Source organism: Scyliorhinus canicula, chromosome 6, assembly GCF_902713615.1.
Source record: "Scyliorhinus canicula chromosome 6, sScyCan1.1, whole genome shotgun sequence".
Taxonomy (NCBI): Eukaryota; Metazoa; Chordata; class Chondrichthyes; order Carcharhiniformes; family Scyliorhinidae; genus Scyliorhinus; species Scyliorhinus canicula.
In genome coordinates, this window is record NC_052151.1 from 133,753,523 (window position 1) to 133,777,955 (window position 24,433).

The following is a 24,433-nucleotide window of genomic DNA, read 5'->3' on the forward strand; positions in this document are numbered from 1 at the left end:
AGCAATGTGACTGACTCTTAAAACTGTTCAATGGCAATTAGGGATGGGCAATAAATGCTGGTTCAGCCAGCGATGCCTACATCCGATGAATGATTTTTAAAAATACATTCTGCTAGCTTACCTTTATGCCACTTTCAGCCCTTCTTTAGTCCTGAATGCTACCATTAACATTCCCTTGGTCTTGGGTCAATGACATCTTTGTCACTCTTTTCTTCGCTCCAACCATTCCGTCACCTTCTATTCTGCCCCCCTTCCTCCACCCCCATCTCCAACAACATAATCCATTACATTTCTACCCCTCTTCATAGAACTCATACAGACTCGAAACTTAAATTTGTTTTTTTCTCTCCACAGATGCTGCCAGGCCAGCGGAGTTTATCCAGCATTTTGTGTTTTTACTCTGGATTACAAGCTGATCGACAATATCATTATGCCATTGCCTCCTGCATCTCTTGCTGGCTAATCCACAGCAACTGCATAATTGCCAAAGGAACCAACCTCCACTTATCTGTTCCAACTATTAGAATACCAATTCAAAATCTTGAAGTTGCCCATAAAATATATACACAAACCAAGAATTTAGATTTAGGTTGTTCATTGTCATCTGCTTTAAAGAGTCCCCATCAAATGCATATACATTTATCAATCCTTCTTCGACACCTAAACCTTCTCCCTCTTCCTCCCCCCGCCCCAATTAAAAATTTTAATCAAACTTGTTTTATGTTCGATGCATTACAAACAAAGGGCATGATCCAATGGCCATGCGGTGCCGGAAAAGAAGCTCGCCGTGGTGGAGCGTGGCTGATGAAAGCCGGGAGACCCCGCTCCAGGGACCTACCTGGCTCACCACTTCTCGCGAGACCCAACACAGTCTCGTGAAACGTGGCGATGTAAATCCCACCCATTACTGGCAGGATCACTTTGACAAATCTGCATATTAGAGTAAAATATTAGAGACAGCTAGTCTCACTCTAATGTTGAAATTCTCGAGGTATGCAAGGCATTGGGATTCATCCCCTTCCTCTCAGAGACCAGACAGAACGGCACTCATGGGGGTCTCCCAGGGGTCAGAGGCACCCAGCTGCACGCCCTTTGGGTAAGGTGGTGCCCTGGCACTGCCACCTGAGAATCCTATCAGTGCCACCTGGGCATCCCATTGATGCCAGTCTGGCACCTTGGCAGAACCACCCGAGTGCCAGCTGGCAGTCAGTTGGCATGGGCACTGCCATGGTGCAAGGCGGGCACTGCCATGGTGCAAGGCTGGCACTGCCAAACTGGCATTTTTTGCACAGGCGCGGCCAGGCCGGTCGTACCCGGCATGGGTGTGGGGGACCATTTTGGGGCCCTCGGAGATTGGGATGCCACCCCGATCACACACTACACTGGGGAGTGCTGGCGAGCGGAGCTCCACACTGTACAAACTGGGGCTATGTGCAGCCTTGACCAAGGGTTCCCATTTCAGGCCTCTTATACAACGAGAGTCACGTTGAATCGCCATGTGTTTCTCGGCACTACGAGAACCAGGAAACACGCAGCTACACACGCTCACTAGGGGACTTTGTTCCCTTTCGGGAGAACTGTGCCCCAGATCTGCAAACTCTGATTATTTAATTGATGCTCCAGTTGCACCTTTAGCACCACTATAGATCCAAATGCTCACTTTTTCCTCCTCTGCCCCACACAAGTTACTTCGGGCAAAAGCAAATATCAGCTGATAAAGTACAGTGAAGAGTCTCTGGCATGAAAAGCAGATAGAAAATGTCATTCTGCAAAGATCCCAAACCTAGCTTCTCCAGTGCCTATACTGCTGGCCATCTATAGACTTCCATGGTTTTACTGCACAGTACTCAGCCCACAATGTGGCCAATAGTACATGCGCAACTGCTCCTCATGTCCATCTGGTCGGTGGCAGGAACTTTAAAACGCTTAGAGTAATGTTAGGACAAATTTGAGCTACGCATGTGGTTTGTGCATCACCAATTTTAAATCCTTGCTGTGGATCTCACTGATTGACCTAGATATCAAAATAGAGGTTGAAGCCCTCCTTATGCTATATCAAATGTGTTATGTCTTTGTGGAGGGAGCTTCTACACAGCTTGGATAGTTCAACTGTTACATAATGGGACTCTTTATCCCAGGGTCACGCTTTCACTCCCACATTGGGTAAATACATTTTTAAAATATATATTTTGTCAATTTTTGTAATGGATTTTTTCCCAAAGCAATGTCCTTAAACAAAATATTACATCAATTCTCCATATTGCAAGTTGAGAATCACATTTACTGAAATTGCCTGGTTATATAACTTAATTTATCAAATAAACCGAAGCAGATTTTACAGAGGAAACAGTCGCGAAATAAAGGCGGAAGAAATTGCAATTGGTTAACAACTGCATAAACCTAAAAATGGGTAATTTGAACTTTATTATTATTCTCTGTTCAGCCAACTTGCATGCCATCTGATGCTGACACTGACTGCAACTGAGCATGTGCCGGAGATGCTCTCCTGGTGTTGTGGCACAAAGTACTTAGTAAATTCCTTCCCAGTCTGAAATAATTACCTAAAAAGTCCATCAACTCAGGACTTGATGCGAGCGTTGCGTCCTTGGCAATAAATCTGAAGATTTCATCAAAAACTATTCTTCTTTCTTTTATATCAGTCTCCCCTACGAATAAAACTTTTCTAGGCATGGAGGGCAGATTTGTCTTCGGATATTGGGTACTCAGCTTCTGACACAAATCATCAATCTCACTGTACTTCTTGGATACCTGAAATAAAGAAAAACTGAAACTTATTGTGGTGCTTCACTTTCCAAATATTGAAATCATACATCAGTAAGCACTAAACTGACATGTAGGCCTGCATTTTCTCAGCAGTGAAGCTGAAGCAGTCAACGCTGACTGTCCAAAGAAAAAATTATCTTGATTGTAGGCTGCAGCAAAAGTTCTCCCTCCTACCTGCAGCTGGGTCTACTGCCGAGACAAACACAGAGATTCCGGCATTGCTGCTGAATCCACACCCCTCAAGGTATCATGAGCTGAAGAGCTACCCCTTGAAGAGCAGCACAGTAGCACAATGGTTAGCACTGTTGCTTCACAGCACCAGTGTGTCCCAGGTTCGATTCTCACTTGGGTCTCGGTCTGTGCTGTTACGCGAATTTGGACATTCTGAATTCTCCCTCAAGTCTTCCTGAACAGGCCCTAGTGTGGCAACTAGGGGCTTTTCACAGTAACTTCACTGCATAGAACATAGAACATAGAACAGTACAGCACAGAACAGGCCCTTCGGCCCTCAATGTTGTGCCGAGCCATGATCACCCCACTTAAACCCACGTAACCCCGTAACCCAACAATCCCCCCATTAACCTTACACTACGGGCAATTTAGCATGGCCAATCCACCTAACCCGCACATCTTTGGACTGTGGGAGGAAACCGGAGCACCCGGAGGAAACCCACGCACACACGGGGAGGACGTGCAGACTCCACACAGACAGTGACCCAGCCGGGAATCGAACCTGGGACCCTGGAGCTGTGAAGCATTGATGCTAACCACCATGCTACCGTGAGGCAGTTAAATGTAAGTCTAATTATGACACTAATAAAGATTATTGTAAAAATCAGTCTTCAAGTAAATGACATGTTAATTTTTAAAATAAAATATTAGAATACTTCTTAGAACTTTTTTTTTGATAAATTTAGATTACCCAATTCATTTTTTCCAATTAAGGGGCAATTTAGCGTGGCCAATCCACCTACCTTGCACATCTTTTGGGTTGTGGGGACGAAACCCACGCAAACACGGGGAGAATGTGCAAACTCCACACGGACAGTGATCCAGAGCTAGGATCGAACCTGGCACCTCGTCGCCGTCGGGCAGCAGTGCTAACCCACTGAGCCACTTTGCTGCCCCCTAGAACTACTATAAACTTGAAAATACTACTAGCACTTTTACAACTGTTTCTAAAACTTGCCAGTGTCTGTTCAGGCATTAAGGCAACCTGGAACCTCTCCACAATTCCCTCCCCTCCCTTGGCTCCTCTGCCCCTCCATCAAACATTGCTTCTAACATCAACAAGACTGAGGGATGGCGGGAGTCCAGCCAGAGTCTGCACCACCCATCTGAAAAAGAGCACACTAGCTCCGCCCACTTCCCCACCCGATCCGCATAATCCCATAACCCTGCCTAACCTGTACAATTTGGGACGCCATGGCCAGTCAACCTAACCTGCACATCTTTGGACAGTGGGAGGAAACCGGAGCACCCAATGGAAACCCACGCTGACACCGGGGAAACGTGCACACTCTGCAGTCACCCAAGGCCCGAATCGAACCTGGGGCACTGGTGTTGTGAGGCAGCAGCGCTGCCGAGTCGGGGGTGTGGGAGCCGAAGAAGCCAGGTATGGGGAGAAGGAGCAGAGGAATCAAGAAAAACAAGTTTTTAATTACAATAATTATTGTCATCTGTTAATTTTCTGGATGCAGTCACCAGCATTGAGAGCCAACTCCTTGATTCGCACAAGAGCAAATAGGCAAAGGTTTCAAATTTATGGTCATTGCAGCTTTAAGAATGAGAGCAGCAGGAGTGTCAGCATAGGCTCTTTGGGAGCACATTTCAGGTGCACCATAAGTTCTACATTTCAGCGTGAGTTTGCTAGGTCTGTGTTGTCGTTGTGACCCTCAATCATGCTGATTGTCTCTGCATTCGCCATTATTGTGCCTCTAAAATCCAGGCCACAACATCCTTCCATGCATAGAGTACATTTCACATAGGCAGATATTACTTGCAATGCTAAATACAGTAAATTTTATTTTATTATTCCATGTGATGAAGGTGTTGCTGGGAAGGCCAGATTTGTTGCTCATCTCCAATTGCTCGAGAAAGTGGCGATGAGCAAGTTGCCTTCTTGAACCATTCCACCTGGTCCGTCCACCTGGTGTAGGTAAACTCTCAGTGCTGTTCGGGAGAGACATCCAGAGTTTTAGCCGAGAGGAAGGATTGGACTAACACCTGCATATCTGCTTATTAACCATAGAAATGGCAACTGGTTCTTGGCAAGTAGATGGATAAGTTCACATCAAAATCCACTACTAATGTTAAGCGAATTTGCCTCATCTGCACCACTATCCAAATAATACAAATTCCCTAGAAAACACAATCTAGAACTCGTTATAGTTGGAGGGCTGAAACACACAGGATTTTTGAAAAACGTATTAAGTCATTAAACTTTAGCTAACCAAACATCACATATACAGAACTAAACATGATGTTATACTGGCCTCAAAATTACTCATGCTCACCGGAGTTCAAAAACATAGTCGGAGGGATAAAGAATATTTTTTTGGCATTGGTGTTGTAAAACTAGTGAATCAGTGGAAAAACATAAACTAGTTTAGCATATCACTGTAAAAATAACGACTTCCAAGTAACATGGGTTATCCTAACAACCCACAATGTAAAACCAATCAAAGGTTGTTATTCAGAAGCAGGCTCAAGAATAACATTAGTATTAAATCAAAGAACTGGGAAGTAGAAACAGAAACAGTTGAAAATACTCAGCAAGGCTAGCAGCATTTGTGGAGAAAACAAACAGGGTTAATAGACTGAATTTTGGAGACATCATCTTCCCCGCGCTCCCCCTCCCCCCCTCCCCCTGAATAAGCATTTAGGGAGCAGAGCCCGCTCACAATCCTAACAGTTGCCCTGTGGCAATTTAATATTTTGAGCAGTATTAATTGCTTTAAGGTGAGACTTCCACCCCTTTCCCAGAAGGACGCCTGCCTTACAGAGCAGTGCCCAGCAGAAGTGGTGGCCACTGCTGCATCTACAGATTCCCATCACGCCAAGGTGCCCATGTGCAGGGACCAGGCGTCTCAGCAATAGGGATGATTAGGCAGCAAGTTAAAGGAGAGGGAGACTGACCTAATGAGGACATTCCGCCAATGGACCCAGGCTCAAACCACCCACCCTTCCCCTGGCCCCCACACCAGCCCACAGAGCTAAAGCTGCTCATTTCCCACATGGCAGGGGCCTCCCTCACTGTGGATAACATAATGGTGGTGGTGGGAAAAGGCCCTCAAGTGGACATCAATTGAGGCTCAATAAGCTCAAGGGCAGATAGACACCCGATGCCTCTCCTGTCCCCCACAATACTTGACAGGTTGGACAGGCAGCTTATTGACTGGAAGGCCACCCAATTAATGTCATGAGTCTCCGACATCTTCAAACCGGCTGGTAGGGAACAGTAATATCCTGCCCAATGTTTCAGCTCGGTGACCTTTCACCAGAACTGGGAAAACATTAAAATATAATACATTTTGAGCAAGTCCAAAGGGGAAGGGAAAAAGAATAAAGTGGAAATCTGTGTGAGGGTGAAGTACACAACTGTGTAAAATTCTAAATTTCAATCAATCTTAACTATTTCGAAACATTGTCCCCCGTGTTTCTTGGGGGTTCTTCTTCAGGCATTGTTGCTCCAAGCTCCGTACATCACTACTGTATTAGATCAGGTTTCAGCTTCCGCCCTCTGAAACTGCTCTGAACCTTTCTTCCAAGAACACATCAAGCCAGCCAGCAGCCTCCAATGTCTGACATTCCTCACTAAATTTCAGCTTTTATTTTCAGCCACTATGTCAGCACCTCCCGCCCATCCCACCGCCCCTCCCACCCAAAACGCTGTTTGTCTGACAGTCACCCATCCAGACACAGACTACAGCTGCACTTCCTCTGTGCCTGTTCTTCTGAAGCTACTTCGGGGCCTCCCAAGGCCAGGAACCCTGCCCAAATTGAGTGGAGAATGAGGGAACAAGGATTAAAGACCAGGGTGCAAGAAGCACAAAGCCATGCTTTTGCCCCCAGCTGCCTGATTCTCTCTACCAGTCACTCCTCCTTTCTGCCCCCCCCCCAACTCACCCTTCCTACTATTCTATCTCCTCCCTCCCTCACCCCCAGTTTCATAGAGGTCACACAAACCATGCCAAGCAATCACACTCACTGTGCACCCTCTGGCAACCTTCCACTCTGCTCCCCAACCAAGGCCTCAAACCATGACTCAGCTCCATTTTTTCTTTCATGTGCCGCAGATCATTCTACCTTCCATATTAGCCTCTTTGGGCTACATCAAACCTGCATCACAAACAGGCTATTTGACCCAACTGCCCTCCGCTGGTTTTTATCCTCCATACAGGCCTCACCTCAATACGAGCTCCTATTCCTATATTCCCCATGACCCAAATCGCTATCTGCTTCAACCAGTGCCACGTGGTAGAGCTCCCCATTCTCATCACTAATTACTGCCAAATTCTTCATCTGATCCACATCTTGATGCTCCCTCCCATTCTAGACTCCAGTTTCACCAACCCCACCATAATAAGCAACTTCAAAATAAAAAGAAACTATTATTTTGTCTCTTTCCAGAGGAAAGAGCCAGAGACAACTCAATCTTTCCCAGTAATTGTATCTTCTCATTCCTGGTAAGAAGCTTATAATTTTTTATGCACTCTCCTTATGGAGATCAGAAGAGCAAAAGAGTGCCAAGTCTTAACATGCAAGCACTTTGGAAAAATAACTGCTGTTAAAACCTTGCAACTTCAAAATGATTTTGGCGCCATCTAATGGTTTACTCAGATCATGGCAACTGCTGCATTAATGCAAAGAATCAATTTTCTAGTGATAATCTTGATTATTGTCACAGGTGGGCTTACATGAACACTGTAATGAAGTTACTGTGAAAATCCCCTAGTCGCCACATTCGGGAGACTGCTCGAGTACACTGCGGGAGAATTTAGAATGTCCAATTCACCTAACAAGCACGTCTTTCAGGACTTGGGGGAGGAAACTGGAGCACCCGGAGCAAACCCACGCAGACACGGCAAGAAAGTGCAGGCAGTGACCCAAGGTGGAATCAAACCTGAGACCCTGGAGCTGTGAAGCAACAGTGCTAACCACTGTGCTATATGTATCCAAATATAATACAGAAGTATTTTACCTTTGATTGCACATGTACTGGATTTAATGTGTCAGATACTCCCTGAGCAAGGGTTACAGTCATCAGAGTACAGAGTGTATTTACATATATGGACTGAAACAAAATGGGAAAATAAAAGAGAAAGAGAGGAAAGCTAACCCCAGGCTAGCCCACAGCGCATTGTAGACGGGAACTGGAAGTTACAAATTACTCAAGTGGGCAAAGATATGGCAGATGGAGTTGCGAGGTCATCTAGTTTGGATTCAAAGAATATTTTTCAAATAATGAGATTGGGAGGAGCAAAAAGATTTGGGTGCTTTGCATAAATATCATGGAAAGCTATTGCACCAGTACAAAGAGTAATTAAACAGGTTTTATGGAATCTTGTCCTTCATATGGGGAAGAGAGAGGGGGGCTGGAATACAAAAGTAACAGTTATATTTCATTTGCAACTTAGTCAAATACTGTGGGAAGATAGAATGACCTTGGAAGAGATATAATGCGGATTCACCAGAATGATATCAAGGCATTAACTTAGAGAACAGGAAGTGTGAATTTAGCTTGTATTCACTGGAGATTAGAAGGTTAAGGGGTAAACTAATCAAGATGACTAATACACGGCTTTGATAGAGGACAGAGAGAAACTATGTTCTTTGGTGGGAAGATCGAGAACAAAGAGGCATAATCTTAGACTGATTATCTATGAGTAAAATCATGAAGCAGGCTTTCATACATAGGCTAATGAAAACCGCGACTGAGTCAATTGATTTTTTCAAGATCAATAGAATGCCGTTAGGGAAGGGTCTTGAGGTATAAGAACACATAAGAACTAGGGGCAGGAGTAGGCCATCTGGCCCCTCGAGCCTGCTCCGCCATTCAATGAGATCATGGCTGATCTTTTGTGGACTCAGCTACACTTTCCTTTCCAAACACCATAACCCTTAATCCCTTTATTCTTCAAAAAACTATCTTTATCTTGAAAACATTTAATGAAGGAGCCTCAACTGCTTCACTGGGCAGGGAATTCCATAGATTCACAACCCTTTGGGTGAAGAAGTTTCTCCTAAACTCAGTCCTAAATCTACTTCCCCTTATTTTGAGGCTATGCCCCCTAGATCTGCTTTCACCTGCCAGTGGAAACAACCTGCCCACATCTATCCTATCTATTCCCTTCATAATTTTATACGTTTCTATAAGATCCTCCTGCATCCTTCTAAATTCCAACGAGTACAGTCCCAGTCTACTCAACCTCTCCTCATAATCCAACCCCCTCAACTCTGGGATTAACCTGGGATGAATCTCCTCTGCACACCCTCCAGCGCCAGTACATCCTTTCTCAGGTAAGGAGACCAAAACTGAACATAATATTCCACGTGTGGCCTCACTAACACCTTATGCAGTTGCAGCATAACCTCCCTAGTCTTAAACTCCATCCCTCTAGCAATGAAGGACAAAACTCCATTCGCCTTCTTAATCACCTGTTGCACCTTTAAACCAACTTTTTGCGACTCATGCACTAGCACACCCAGGTCTCCCTACACAGCAGCATGCTTTAATATTTTATAATTTAAATAATAATCCCTTTTGCTGTTATTCCTACCAAAATGAATAACCTCACATTTGTCAACATTGTATTTCATCTGCCAGGCCCTAGCCCATTCACTTAACCTATCCAAATCCCTCTGCAGACTTCCGGTACCCTCTGCACTTTTTGCTTTTGGATATGGAGGAAAAATTGTTTAAAATCACGGTACACATCAGCCGTGAACTAATTGGTTGGTGGTGTTATGAATGTAGGAATTTCAGGTATCGGCCAGAATTCTCTGGTCGTGGCGTTTCAATTTACCCACCGGTTGCACAGCCCTGCCGGCGGGTTTCGTGGTGGCGTGGGGTTGTTACAATGGGAAATTCCATTGACAATTGGTGGGAAGATAGAATCCCATCAGCAGCAAACGGCGCACTGCCGACAAGCAGGTGGCTGACGGACCGGAGAATCCCGCCCATAGTGTACTATATGTATTTGGTGCAATATGGGTTAAAAGCCCGGGTTAGAGGGAGTATGTGACTGCCCTGAAGGGCAGGCAGCTTGCAAATCATACAAGACGGCTGTTGAATGTGAAATGAAAATGAAAATCGCTTATTGTCACAAGTAGGCTTCAAATGAAGTTACTGTGAAAAGCCCCTAGTTGCCACATTCCAGCGGCTGTTCGGGGAGGCTGGTACAGGAATTTAACCGTGCTGCTGGCCTGCCTTGGTCTGCTTTCAAAGCCAGCGATTTATCCCAGTGTGCTAAACCAGCCCCTGTAATGTAGTGGTGAATCCATCAGCGGCTCTGATACCAGAGGTGCTGGTGTCCATGGACGCGGGGAAGGAATTTGATCGGGTGGAGTGGCGGTACTTATTTTAGGTTTTGGGAAGGTTTCGGTTTCGGCCGTGATTTGTGACATGGGTCCGGTTGCTGTATGTGGCACCAAAGGAGAGTGTGAGGACGGATAATATAATTGGTGGAGCTTTGACTTACACAGGGTTACAAGGCAGGGGTGTCCACTGTCGCTTCTACTGCTTGCACTCGCCATAGAGCCTTTGGCGATGGCTCTCAGGGGGTCAGCGGAGTGGCAGGGGGATTACAAAGAGACAGAGGGAGCACTGGGTATCTCCCTATGCAGATGACCTGTTGCTGTATGTTTCGGATATGCTGGAGTGTGGGGGAAGGATTATGGATCTGCTGGGGAGGTTTGGAGGGCTCTTGGGATACAATCTGAATGTAGGGAAAAGAGAGGTATTCCCCGGTGAATGAGCTGGCACAGCGGGCTAATTTAGGGAGGATGCCATTTACGGTAGCGATGGATAGGTTTAGGTACTTGGGTTCAGGTAGCGAGGGAATGGACGGGGCTCCATAAGAGGAACTTACGAAGCTGGTGGAGGAAGTCAGAGAGGATCTTAAGAGGTGGGATACACGTACTTAACGTTTGCAGGAAGGGTCCAAGTAGTGAAAATGAATATTCCGCCAAGGTTCTTGTTTATTTTTCAGGATCTCCTGATCTTTATACAAAGGCCTTTTTTAAAAAAAATTGGACACAACCATTTTGGACTTTGTATGAGCGGGGAAGATGGCGAGGGTTGGAAGGACCCTGCTACAGAAGCAGAGGCAGCAAGGGGGATTGACGTTGCCAAACATGCTTCATTATTATTTTGCAGTTATTGTGGATAAGATGCAGTGATGGTGGGAAGGAGAAGGGGTAGAGTGGGTGATTATGGAGGAGAAATCTTGTAAGGGGTCTATCTTGAGGGCTATGGTGATGGCAGCGTAGCCAATGGCTCCGAGCAGGTATTTAGGGAGCCCGGTGGTGCAGTCCACGGTGAAGCTAGTTCAGGAGGCATTTTAAGATGGAAGGGATGTTGGTGCTAATGCCGCTGTGCGAGAATCATGGGTTTGTTTGAGCTTGGGGCAGGGCGGGGAAGAGATGGATAGTGGATATAGGAGGTGGAGGGAAGTGGGGCTGGCCAAGGCGAGGGATCTGTATTTGGAGGAAGGGTTCGCTAGTCTGGAGGAGCTAAGGGAATTGCCAAGGGGGAGTGAGTTCAGGATCTGTAGGTTAGGGACTTGGCGCAAAAGGTCTGGAGGCGGTTCCCCAGGTTGCCGGGATACACCCTGTTGGAGTGACTGCTGCTTCCGGATGCGGAAGGGAAGGGAAGAATTAGGGATATGTATAAGTGGCGGGGGGGGGTGGGGGGGGGGGGGGGGGGTCAGGGAGGCAGGTGGGTGGCGAAGATCAAGGAGAAATGGGAAGGGGAGTTGGGAGGGCAGATTATTTGGGGAGTATAGAGTGAGGCACTGCCTAGGGTAAACAGGACCTTCTCTTGTGCAAGGATGAGCCTGATAATTTAAGGTGGTGCACAGGGTGCATGTAACTTGGGTGAGAATGAGTGGGTTCTTTCAGGGGTAAAAGATTAGTGTGAGAGGTGTGGGCGGGGGCCAGCGAATCACAGGCACGTGTTATGGTGTTGTGAAAAATTGGAAAGATTCTGGGCGAGTGTTTGCTGTAATGGAGGGGAGGAAGGCCAATTCTGATTGCACGGTGGCGAACTTTACTGGAGTGGCAGGAAACCCACCTATTGAGGCCCTTAAGTGGCCTTATCCTGCCCAGCTTGAATCTCTCGGTTGGCGGGAGCAGGGAGGGTGGGAAAGTGACATTTACACTTTTCCCCATCTTGGGCAGGAATGGGGGAGGACATCCCACTCTGAAGGCCCACTCAGAGTTGGGGTTCCCCCTTTCAACCCCTCAATCTAGTGAACCCTCTGAACTGCCTCTAACGTCACTACATCTTTTCTCAAAACTGTGCACAATTCTCCAGGTGGATCTTACCAATGCCTTGTATAGTTGCAACAACACTTCCTTACCTTCATACTCAATTCATTTTGCTATAAATGCCAACATTAATTTGCTTTTCCTATTATCTGCTGCACCTGCATGCTCGTTTTCTGTGACTCATGCACGAGGACACCCAGAGCCATCTGCATCGGAGAACCCCAAAGTCTCTCCCCATTTAGATAATAAGTTGCCGTTCCATTTTTTCGACCAAAATGCATGACCTCGCACTTATCCACATTAAACTCCATCTGCCTCATTCTGGCCCACTCTCCTAACCTATCTATATCAATTTATAAGGTTCTTATTTCCTCATTGCAACTTACTGTCTCACCTATTTTTGGGTCATCTGCAAATTTGGCTACAGATCCATCTATCCCTGTATCCAAGTTGTCTATATAGATTGTAAAAAGTTGGGTCCCCAAGGACCAAAACCTGTGACACCCCACTAGTTACATCTTGCTATTCAGAAAAAGACCCATTTATCCCAACTCTATCGCCTGTCCGTCAGCCAGTCTTCTAATCCTATGTGATCTCACCTTGTAAATTAACCTTCTGTGCGGCACCATATCAAACGCCTTCCGGAAGTCCAGATATACTACATCTGCAGGATCCCCATTATCTAGTTTTGTTACATCTTCAAAGAACTCAAGCGAATTAGTCAAACATGATAAATGAGGGTGTTCACTAATGATTGTGCACTGTTCAGCACATTTGCGACTCCTCAGATAATGAAGCAGTCTGTGTTCATATGCAACAAGAGCTGGGCAACATTCAGGTTTGGGCTGATAATTGAGAATTAATAATTGTGCCATTAAAGTACCAGGCAATGACTATCTCCAACGAGTGAGGGAATCTAACCACAGTATCTTGATAGTGAAAGGCATTGAATTCCCCCACTTTGAAATTCTGGGGTTTTACCTTGACCAGAAAGTGAACTGGACCAACCAAATCAATACTGTGGCGAGAAAAACAGGTCAAAGAGTAGGATTGAGTTATTCACCTTCTGGCGTCCCAAAGCCTGTCCACCATTTAGAAGGCACGAGTCAGGAGTGTGATATGTGCAGCTCCAACAAGACTCAAGAACCATACAGGGCAAAGAAGCCCACTTGACTGGCACCACATGCCCCACCTTCAATATTCACTTCCTCCACCACCGTGCACTGCGGCAGGAGTGTGTACCAGCTACAAGATGCACTGCCGCAACTCACACAAAGGCCCCTGTGACAGCATCTTCGAAACCCTCAATCTCTCCCTCTCCCTGCAAACTCTCCACCAAGGCACATAGAACCCCAACGTAGAATTACATCTCGTTCCTGGATCCAAAACCTGGAAGTGCCTTCTGAACAACCATGCGAGTGTACTAAGCATCAGGCGAACTGCAGCTATTCAGGGTGTCGCCACCTTTTCAAGGGCAATTAGGGATTGGCAATAAATGCAGACCTTGTCACATTCCTTGAAAAAATGTTTCAAAAATGCCAATTCACTGGGGAGATGCCTGCAGGCATTCACAGCTTATCTAAATGGGGGCAGAACTGCAGTTTTGTGTGTGCTTTCGGCCTACCCATTTCACTAGTTTGTGCTGTTGCAAAATAATTTCAAGATCTAAGTGTTTCCTTGCAAGCTCTCTCAATTTAAAAAAAAGTTTTTGTTTCAATTTAAATGTTACTTCTCCTGCCTCCAACTATTATAGGCCAAGCTTAATTGCATGCACAAGCACAATCCCATAAGTCTCTGGCAAGAGTGACTTATAATAACCCTGCTAAGAGTTCCTCTTCTTCTATTGGTTATAGGGTAAATCCCTATTAGCAACTTCAGTTGATGTGATCGAATTGAGCATTCCCTATCTGGGTTAATTAATGAGGATGACCCAATCATTTGATCAATTTGTGCCACCGATGCTAGTTGTGAATGAAGTGGCAACAGTCTCAAAATGGAGTCATGGCTTTACCACCCCATTAACACTGCTAATCCAGCAGCCTCCATTTTGAATGGGGCCAGCCACTGGGAACTCAAAAAAACCCTTGTTTCATGCGATCACACTCTAGCTTTCCATATTAAAAAGGCCCTGTGGCATAAACTGGATCTCAAGTGACAATTTTAGTCAAAACTGATGATTGTGCAGCCCACAGGATACGGAACAAGGCCTGACAAAGGAAAATGTTACATTATTTCTTTTGGCCCTGGTCCACAAAACTATTATGATCTCTGTTACTCTCGGACTCCCGCTTTGCCCCAACTTAATACCAGAGTCTAGTGAGCACATCAGAACACCTGTTTGGCACTCGGCAGCTTGCCTGCCAAAGTTAAATGAGGCCAGGGTCTCAAATTCCAAGCAAGGTGTGGGGTCTCTAGCAACAGAACGAATGGCTGACCATAATTCTCTGCCAGTCCATCGCCCAATAGGCAAGATCTTCTAAAACCATCCATTTAAAAAAAAAATAGGACAGCACAACTTCAGCCTAACAACCTGGTCCATTTTTCTCCTCTATCCAGTGATCAATAAAACAAAATATCATAATCAAGAACACCAGAACATAAGCACTAGGAGCAGGAGTAGGCAATTCAGCCCCTCGCACCTGCTCCGCCATTCAATACCGTCATGGCTGATCTCATCTCGGCCTCAACTCCACTTTCCTGCCCATTCTCCATAACCCTAACCAATTGCTCATTAAAAATCTGTCTATCACCTCCTTAATTTTACTCAATGTCCCAGCATCCACCATATGCTGGGATAGTGAATTCCAAAGATTCACAACCCTTTGAGAGAAGTAATTTCTCCTCTTCTCTGTTTTGAATCTGCTACCCCTTATCCTAAAACTATGACCTCTTGTTCTAGATTGCCGTAAAAAAGGAAGCATCCATTCTACTTCTACTTTGTCAGTACCTTTCATCCTTTTCTATACCCGAATTATATCTCCTCTCATTCTTCTAAACTTGAGATGAGTATAGGATTAAACTGCTCAATCTCTTCAAAAGACAAACCCCTCATCTCTGGAATCAATCTAATGAACCTCCTCTGAACTGCCTCTAATGCAACTACATCCCTCCTCAAATAAGGGTTACCAGACCTGTACACAGTACTCCAGATGTGGTCTCACCAATGCCTTGTATAGTTAGAATCATAGAATCCCTACAGTGCAGAAGGGGGCCATTCAGCCCACCCAGTCTGCACCGACACTCTGAAAAAGCACCCTACCTAAGCCCACACCACACCCAATCCCCACCATACGTTTTGGACATTAAGGAGTAATTTTGCATGGCCAATCTACTAACCTGCATATCACTGGACTATGGGCGGAAACCAGAGCAACGGGAGGAAACCCATGCAGACATGGGGAGAAAGTGCAAACTCCAGACCGACTCACCCAAGGCTGGAATTGAACCCGTGCACCTGATACTGAGAGGCAGCAGTGCTAACCACTGCATACCCATGCCGCTGATTCTTTTTTAAGATTGCAGCAACACTTCCTAACTTTTACACTCTATTCCGTTAGCCATTAAAGCCAAAATTAGCCTTATTTCCCCCTATACCTGCATGCTAGTTTTCTGCAATTCTTGCGCAAGGACACCCAGATTCCTTGACACTGAAGTACTGTTTCTCTCCATTTAGATATTAACATGCCTTTCCAGTTCTCCAACATACATGGATAACCTCACACTCCATCTGCCAAATTTTGGCCTACTGACCTAACCTATCTATATTCATTTGTAAATTAATAATAATCTTTATTAGTGTCACAAGTAAGCTTACATTAACACTGAAATGAAGTTACTGTGAAAATCCTCTAGTCGCCTGACTCCGACGCCTGTTCAGGTACACTGATGTAGAGTTCAGAATGTCCAATTCACCTAACAAGAACATCTTTCGGGACTTGTGGGAGGAAACCGGAGCATCTGGAGGAAACCCACGTAGACACAGGAAGGACATACAGACTCTGCGCAGTGACCCAAGCCGGGAATAGAACCTTGGTCCCTGACACTGTGAAGTAACAATGCTAACCATTGTGCTACCGTACCGCCATATATTTACTTTCTCATTGCAACTTACAATCCCACCTATTTTAGTGTCATCTGCAAATCTAGCAATAGTACCTTCTATCCCTGCATCCAAGTCATTATTATATGTTGTAAATAATTGGGTCTCACAGACCAAACCCTGTGGCACCCCGCCTGTTACATCTTGCCAACCAGAAGAGGACACATTTATCCCCACTCTCTGCATCCTTTCGGTTAGCCAGTGTTCTATCCAAGCTAATAAATTATCCCCAAGCCCATGTGATTTAACCTGGTGTATAATCTGTTGTATGGCCTTATCAAACATCATCCAGAAGTCCGAATATACCAAATCTACAGGATCCCCGTTATCCACTTCGCTTGTTACATCTTCGAAGAACTCTAGCGAATTAGTCAAACGCAATTTACCCTTCATAAAACCCTGCTGACTCTGATGGATGTGCCCCCCCCCCCCCCCCCCCCCCCAATGACCAATGTTAACTGCTTAGCAATTTAATGGGTGACCTTAACCACGTTTCCATTTTTTAATTAAAAAAATAGGAATCTTCAAACAAAATAACTTGATGGTGCGTAATAGTAACTTTACCATTAGTAAGTGCCAAGATACATACATATCTTGCACATGAAGGAAAAAAATATTTTGTTGGGACATTGTCCCCTCTAGTGGTCAGGCTACTGTTACAATTATGAGGTTTATAAGATTGCGATATTTTGGGCCCTCTTTAACTTAAGGTATAATGAAGAGATATGTAACTCTGCTCGAGAGCAAGCCTGGGTGGTTTGGTTGTTAGAGATGAAATGGGGCCCAGATTGTTTACTGGGAAGAAGGCACAAGGTGGTTACACTTGCATACAATGGCAACAGCATCAGTGAAGATGGAACTCGAAAGTTGCAGAAAAACTTTGAGAATGTCAGGTTGTAAACAGTTGTGCTTCAAACTGTCCATGTAAATCCAAGATAAGAGAGATTTAGGGTTCTCAATAATAGCCATAATTGCATTTCTACTGGGATGCAAGGGTCCATGGGTTCACTTTATCATGGAGCTGGGCTTTGGGGCGGCGCAGTGAAAACACAAACAAGGTGAATCTGCCAGGGGAAGAGAGAGAAAACAGCACAGACAGCAAGATACTGTGGTTCACAGGAATGCGGGTGGGAGCTCACCAAATTCATGAGGAGTTAAATTGAGGCTCGACGATTTGCCTAGCTTGTGCTCGAGGAAGAATTTTATAATCTTTATTATCACAAGTAGGCTGTCATTAACACTGCAATGAAGTTACTGTGAAAAGCCCCGAGTCGCCACATTCCAGCTCCTGTTCGGGTACACAGAGGGAGAATTCAGAATGTCCAAATTACCTAACAGCGCATCTTTTGAGACTTGTGGGAGGAAACCGGAGCACCCGGAGGAAACTCATGCAGACACGCGGAGAACGTGCGGACCCCGCACAGACAGTGACACAAGCCGGGAATCCAACCTGGGACCCTGGAGCTGTGAAACAACTGTGCTACTATGCCGCCCATCTGCGGGATGCAGGGGACCTCACTATGAAAGACTGTTCTGAGATTAAGCATTTCCAGGCCAAGAAAGGAAAAGAACAGAAAACCCTTGGGATCTTGGAATCACTGAGGACTGGTCCAGGAGAATTGGATGTCTACTTAAAAGGATAGTGTAATATATATCTGTGAAGTGTGTCTGCTTTGTATTTAAAGTTTATGTTGTCTACAAAGAAATTGTACAATCAATGCGCTTTTCGTCTTTTATTACAGTGATAAAACATGAAACCTATCATGATATCCTTTTTGTTATTAACTGGAAGTTAACTTTTTCTCCCAGTGATTGCAACACATCAAAATTCATTTCAGTAAATAATAATTAGTGGCGGAGTGGATAGCATCCGAGCCTCGGGTTCAAGTCCCACTCCAGGAACTAATGGTTAAGAAAGCTGCATTAAAAATGTGGCCAGACAGATTGAGTATCAACTTGCAAGTGTTTCCACCGTACACCAATGGCAGGCTGCAACAGCGGGAGAGATTCCTGCTCAGCCAAGAAAGTAAGAGCCTCTACCATTCCTATCTATAGCTCCAGTCTGCATTACACATACTCGTGAATGTTGCCACAGCAACTAGGACTTAGGGGTCCCGAGTGGTTCAGTTGGCTGGACGGCCAGTGTGGATCAGATTGGTGCCAACAGAATGGGGTTTATCCCTGTTCCAGCGGAGATGGATTTAGGAGCTGCATTACCCTCCCCATCGAGGAGATCATAGAACATAGAACATAGAACAGTACAGCACAGAACAGGCCCTTCGGCCCTCAATGTTGTGCCGAGCCATGATCACCCTACTCAAACCTACGTATCCACCCTATACCCGTAACCCAACAACCCCCCCCCTTAACCTTACTTTTATTAGGACACTACGGGCAATTTAGCATGGCCAATCCACCTAACCCGCACATCTTTGGACTGTGGGAGGAAACCGGAGCACCCGGAGGAAACCCACGCGCACACGGGGAGAATGTGCAGACTCCGCACAGACAGTGACCCAAGCCGGGAATCAAACCTGGGACCCTGGAGCTGTGAAGCACTTGTGCTAACCACTATGCTACCGTGCTGCCCTAAGCACCTAACTAAGGGGAAATGGTTTGTTTATTGGCACACTGGTTCACTGATGGCAAGTATTGATATATATGCTTTAATTCATAGCTGACCACCTGCTTTTCTGCCATGAATCAAGAAAATAGGAAAAAGCAGCAGTGGGTTATTTGTTCAAGGCAGCATTTTCCACTTGAGCTTTTGCAGGAAGAGTTGATAAAGCTGCTCAACCACTGAAGGCATAATAGCTGTGTCCAGATTTGTGCTCACCCAATATCCATATGTGTAATTTTCAGCACTGGTCACTGTTTACAAATCAGCATTGATAAATGTAACTGATTTATCTCCTCTCCCACGTCAAGGAGGCCAAGGAAATGAGTAACACACTTGTCATCTCCAAACAAGGTTAGATAACATGGATCAAATCAAACCTGGAATCTTTTTGATCTGCATGCAGCATTGCCATGCCAGGTGGTGCATTCGCCATTAACTTACCCAGACAGAAAATTGGTGTACATTAAGGTTTCCAAGTCAGTCACCTTAGTGAAAATTGACAACCGGAATTAAATGTTTCCCCTTATTCTATCACAGCAGATGGTAATATCTTACGCAGATATAACCCATTTATTACCATGCCTAATTGGAACCCAAGGCAGGTCAGCTGTTGCGACAAGGGGAGATGACAGCTCCAACACACTAGTTAATAATAAGAACTTTCATTAGTGTCACAAGTTACATCAACACAGCAATGCAGTTACTGTGAAAATCTCCTAGTCGCCACACTCCGGCACCTGTTCGGGTACACAGCGGGAGAATTTGGAATGTCCAATTGACCTAGCAAGCACGTCTTTCGGGACTTGTGGGAAGAAACCGAAGCACCCAGAGGAAACCCACGCAGACACGGGGAGAACATGCAGACTCTGCACAGGCAGTGACCTAAGCTGGGAATTGAACCCAGGTCCCTGGCACTGTGAAGCAACAGCGAGTCCAGTGACCCCACAATCCTCAGTTCCAGGACCTGCACTAGTGAAAGTGACACTTTTTAAAATAAACCTAGATCTACAAAATTGAGTGTTATAATTAATATTAATGACTGAAAGTACTCCTGAGTCCATGGCAGAAGATCAAGAAAAATAATCAACTCAACGAAACAAATGAAACCAGAGGGAAGCAGCAGCAAGAGCCAGAGGGGAGGGAAGCAGCGGCAAGAGAAATTGCTCAGGTGAGGGATAGGGCAGGGAAATTGGTGGTGGCTCCGGATCTGATTAACAAGGTTTTTGAGGAATTTTATGAGAGGTTGTACAGGTCAGAGCCACCTGGGGGAGACTGTGAGATGCAGGAATTTCTAGATGGGTTGGAGTACCCGAGGTTAGGGGAGCGGGACAGGGCTACATTAGAAGGAGCAATAGTGGAGCAGGAGATAAAGGATGCGATTGGGAGGATGCAGTCGGGGAAGGTGGCAGGGCCGGATGGGTTTCCTGTGGAATATTATTTTAAAATTCAAGGATAAGCTGGCACCCATGATCGTGGGGATGTTTGAAGAGATGATGGGGCTGTTGCCACAAACTTTGGGGCAGTCATCGATTTCCCTGTTGCTAAAAAAGATAAGGATCCGACGGAGTGTGGGTCGTATAGGCCCATATCACTTCTGAATGTGGACGCAAAAGTATTGGCGAAGGTACTGGCGGGTAGGCTGGAGGAGTGCCTCCCGAAGGTGATAGGTGAAGATCAGATGGGGTTCATGAGAGTGAGGCAGCTCTTTTCAAACATTAGAAGGGTATTGAACGTCTTTATGGCACCGGCAGAGGGGAAGGAAACAGAGGTGGTTGTGGCAGTGGACACTGAAAAGGCATTTGACCGGGTAGAATGGGGGTACTTGATGGCAGTTCTGGAGCGGTTTGGGATTTGTGAACTGGATAAAGCTACTATACAAGGAGCCAAGGGCGAGTGTCCGCACAAACAACATCAGCTCGAGATACTTTTCTCTCCACCATGGAACTAGACAGGGATGTCCTATGTCCCCCCCTGCTGTTTTCAGTCGCGATTGAGCCGGTGGCCATCGCATTAAGAGGTTCGGGGGTATGGAAAGGAATAGTGCCGGAGGGGATAGAGCATACTGTGTCCTTATATGCCGATGACTTGCTGTTATACGTGTCGGAACCGAGTGTGTCGATAGGGGGAATATTGGAGCTGCTTCGAGTGTTTGGGTCTTTCTCGGGGTACAAACTAAATCTAGACAAAAGTGAGTATTTTGTGGTGTCTCGGCCGGGGGTGGGGGCTACGATTCCGTAGGACAGGGACTCACTTTAGGTACCTGGGGGTGCAGGTTGCCCGGGAGTTGGGGGGGGGGGGGGGGGGGGGGGGGGCATAACAATGTTCAATACGCTTCTAATGTTTGGGTCTTCCAAACCTGATGTATTGCTTCTGGGCGGCGAATGTGGAGAAGGTGCGGAGCTGGGTCAGAGGGGTTGATTCCCAGTGGGTCAGAATGGAGGAGAGTTTGTGCAGGGGGTCGGGATTGAAAGCACTTGCAAAAGCGCCGCTCCCGATAGTCCCGGGGAAATACTCAGGGAGTCCAGTAATAATAGCTTCATTGAGAATTTGGAGGCAGTTTCGCCAACACTTCAGGTTGGGGCAGGGTGAAGGGAAATGCCGATTCGGGGGAACCACAGATTTGATACAGGGAAGTGGGATGGAAATTTTCGGAAATGGGAGGAGAAGGGGATTAAGACACCAAAATATTTGTTTCTTAAGGGAAGGTCTGCAGGACTGAAGGAGCTGGAAGCGAAGTATGGGCTGGAGCAGGGGGAAATGTTGAGATACATACAGGTTCGAGATTTTGCCAGAAAGGAGATACAGGGCTTCCCGTTGAAGCCGGCCTCCACATTGCTGGAGGAGGTGCTGACGACAGGGGGACTGGAGAAGGGGGTAGTGTCAGCGGTTTACAGGGCTATTTTGGAAGAGGAGAAGGCATCACTGGAAGGGATCATAGCAAAGTGGGAGGAAGAGTTGGGAGAGGATATGGAGGAGGGGTTCTGGTGTGAGGTGCACCGAAGAGTGAATGCGTCCACCTCATGTGCAAGTTTGGGGCTGATACAGCTGAAGGTGGTATACAGAGCACACCTCACGAGGGCGAGGATGTGCCGATTCTTTGTAGGAGTAGAAGATATGTGTGAACGTTGTGGGGGGGCTCATCACATTCATATGTTTTGGTCCTGTCCAAAGCTAGAGGATTACTGGAAGGAGGATTTTAGGGGAATTTCTAAAGTGGTGCACATGAAACTGGACCCGGGCCCCCGGGAGGCCATATTCGGGGTGACGGACCAGCCAGGGTTGGAAATGGGTGCGGAGGCAGATGTTGTAGCCTTCGCCTCGTTGATCACCCGAAGGCGGATCCTGATGGGTTGGAGATCAATCTCTCCACCCTGTGCCCTGGCATGGTGGGGGGACCTGTTGGAATTCTTGACTCTTGAGAAGGTTAAGTTTAAACTGAGGGGAAGGATGGAGGGGTTCTACAATTCATGGGCATTATTCATTATGCACTCGAGAATTGGATAATATCGAACATTAGTTGGGGGGTGGGTGGTGTGTGTTAATGGTTACTATGGGCGATTCCTGATTCCTTTTTGTCATTTGTTTACGTGAACATGCGGGCTAATGTTTGGGGTTTGGTGGGAGGATGGGATTGTTGTTATTGATAAGGGGATTGGCATATTTGTGCTGATTATTGTTTGTTGTTGGTGGGTGTAAATATGGGAGAAAATGTGAAAAAGGAGGAGAATAAAAAACATATTTATAACTGAACAAATGAAAAAAATGCCTCTGTTCCTTTTGTGGATTGAGTCAGTTCCAGAATAGTCATCATCAAAAAATTATAATGGAGTTCCTATGAAAAGTTAAGTAACACCGCAGAATACATTGTGCCAGATCTTCTAGACTCCAGGTAGTTGGAGACCGGAGGTACCCTGGAAGACGCACTATATGACCCACTCGGAAATCTCCAACCCAATGACTCCATGGAAATTGCCTGGGAAGTTTTAACTTCAGATGAAAAATTCCCCTGCTGCTCAGGCCCCTCCAGAAGTTTCCAACTCGAAAGTTAGAGTCGGAGACCCCAAACCATTTTGGGTTACTTATTGAATAGCATTAAAAACTCACTGATGTTACCTGCGAGCGTGTCTCAAAACCTGGAAGGATAACTTAAAACCACTGGTTCTTAGTGGTGCGTAATATTTTGGAATAATATGAGGAATTTGGGGCGGCACAGTGGTTAGCACTGCTGCCTCACAGCTCCAGGGACCTGGGTTCAATTCCAGCCTCATATGTGGAGTTTGCACTTTCTTCCCATGTCTGCTTGGATTTCCTCCGAATGCTCCAGTTTCCTCCCACAGTCCAAAGATGTGCAGGCTAGGTGGACTGGCCATGCTAAATTGTCCCTTAGTAGGATTGCTGGGTTGTGGAGACGTTGGCGTAAATAGAGTGCTCTTTCCAAGGGCAGGTGCAGACTTGATGGGCCGAATGGCCTCCTTCTGCACTGTAGGGATTCTATGAACAATGTACAACCTAACATGTAAACAATTTTAAAAATGTATTAAAGTAAAAGAAAAAAAAAGGCTAATATGCACTGTGACACTTAAGTCTATTGATAATTAATTAACACATCATTTATTTGAAGTTACCTCTTGTTCCCAAAATATATCCACATTCCCCGAACTCACAGACACCCTTTTCCCAAGCAACTTCCAATTTTAGTAACTCTTTAGGTCAAATCCAGCTAATAGTTACCACAAAATACTGCTCAGGTGGCCATGTCTGGAAAAATGTCTCTTCCTGGTTCAGCAAATTCACAAAACTGCGTCTTTTAGAGGAGAATATCTGCAACCTGCTGTGGCTCTAAATGTGGCTAGGTTCATAGTTAGAACTGGCCTGTCTGACTATAGGATGGAGAACTAGCCTGCTTCCCCAAAAACGGTTCTAGCAATAATACAGTTCAGATTCTTTGATATCCTATCCTGTGGATTTGGTTGTCTACCTTGCTCGAGTTCCTTGCCTTTAGAAGTTATTTATATCGCCCGCTGATCTCTGGTAAATAATGTTTCTGATATAGAACATAGAACAGTACAGCACAGAACAGGCCCTTCGGCCCTCGATGTTGTGCCGAGCCATGATCACCCTACTCAAAGCTACATATCCACCCCATACTCGTAACCCAACAATCCCCCCCTTAACCTTACTTTTTAGAACACTACGGGTAATTTAGCATGGCCAATCCACCTAACCACAACATCTTTGGACTGTGGGAGGAAACCGGAGCACCCGGAGGAAACCCACGCACACACGGGGAGGACGTGCAGACTCCGCACAGACAGTGACCCAGCCGGGAATCGAACCTGGGACCCTGGAGCTGTGAAGCATTTATGCTAACCACCATGCTACCGTGCTGCCTAAATATTCGCACCTCAAATGTCTCTAGTCACCTGCTAGTCTTGTTA

At 45.9% G+C, this 24,433-nt stretch overlaps 1 protein-coding gene across 1 annotated transcript in view; it reads right to left on the reverse strand.

Moving 5' to 3' along the window:
* Positions 1 to 24,433, reverse strand: part of hs1bp3 (HCLS1 binding protein 3) — a 99,939-nt gene that overhangs the window by 40,703 nt on the left and 34,803 nt on the right. Inside the window, exon 3 of the mRNA XM_038801046.1 lies at positions 2,562 to 2,769. Within this exon, the coding sequence (XP_038656974.1) occupies positions 2,562 to 2,769 (208 nt within the window). The remainder of the gene's footprint in view (positions 1 to 2,561; positions 2,770 to 24,433) is intronic.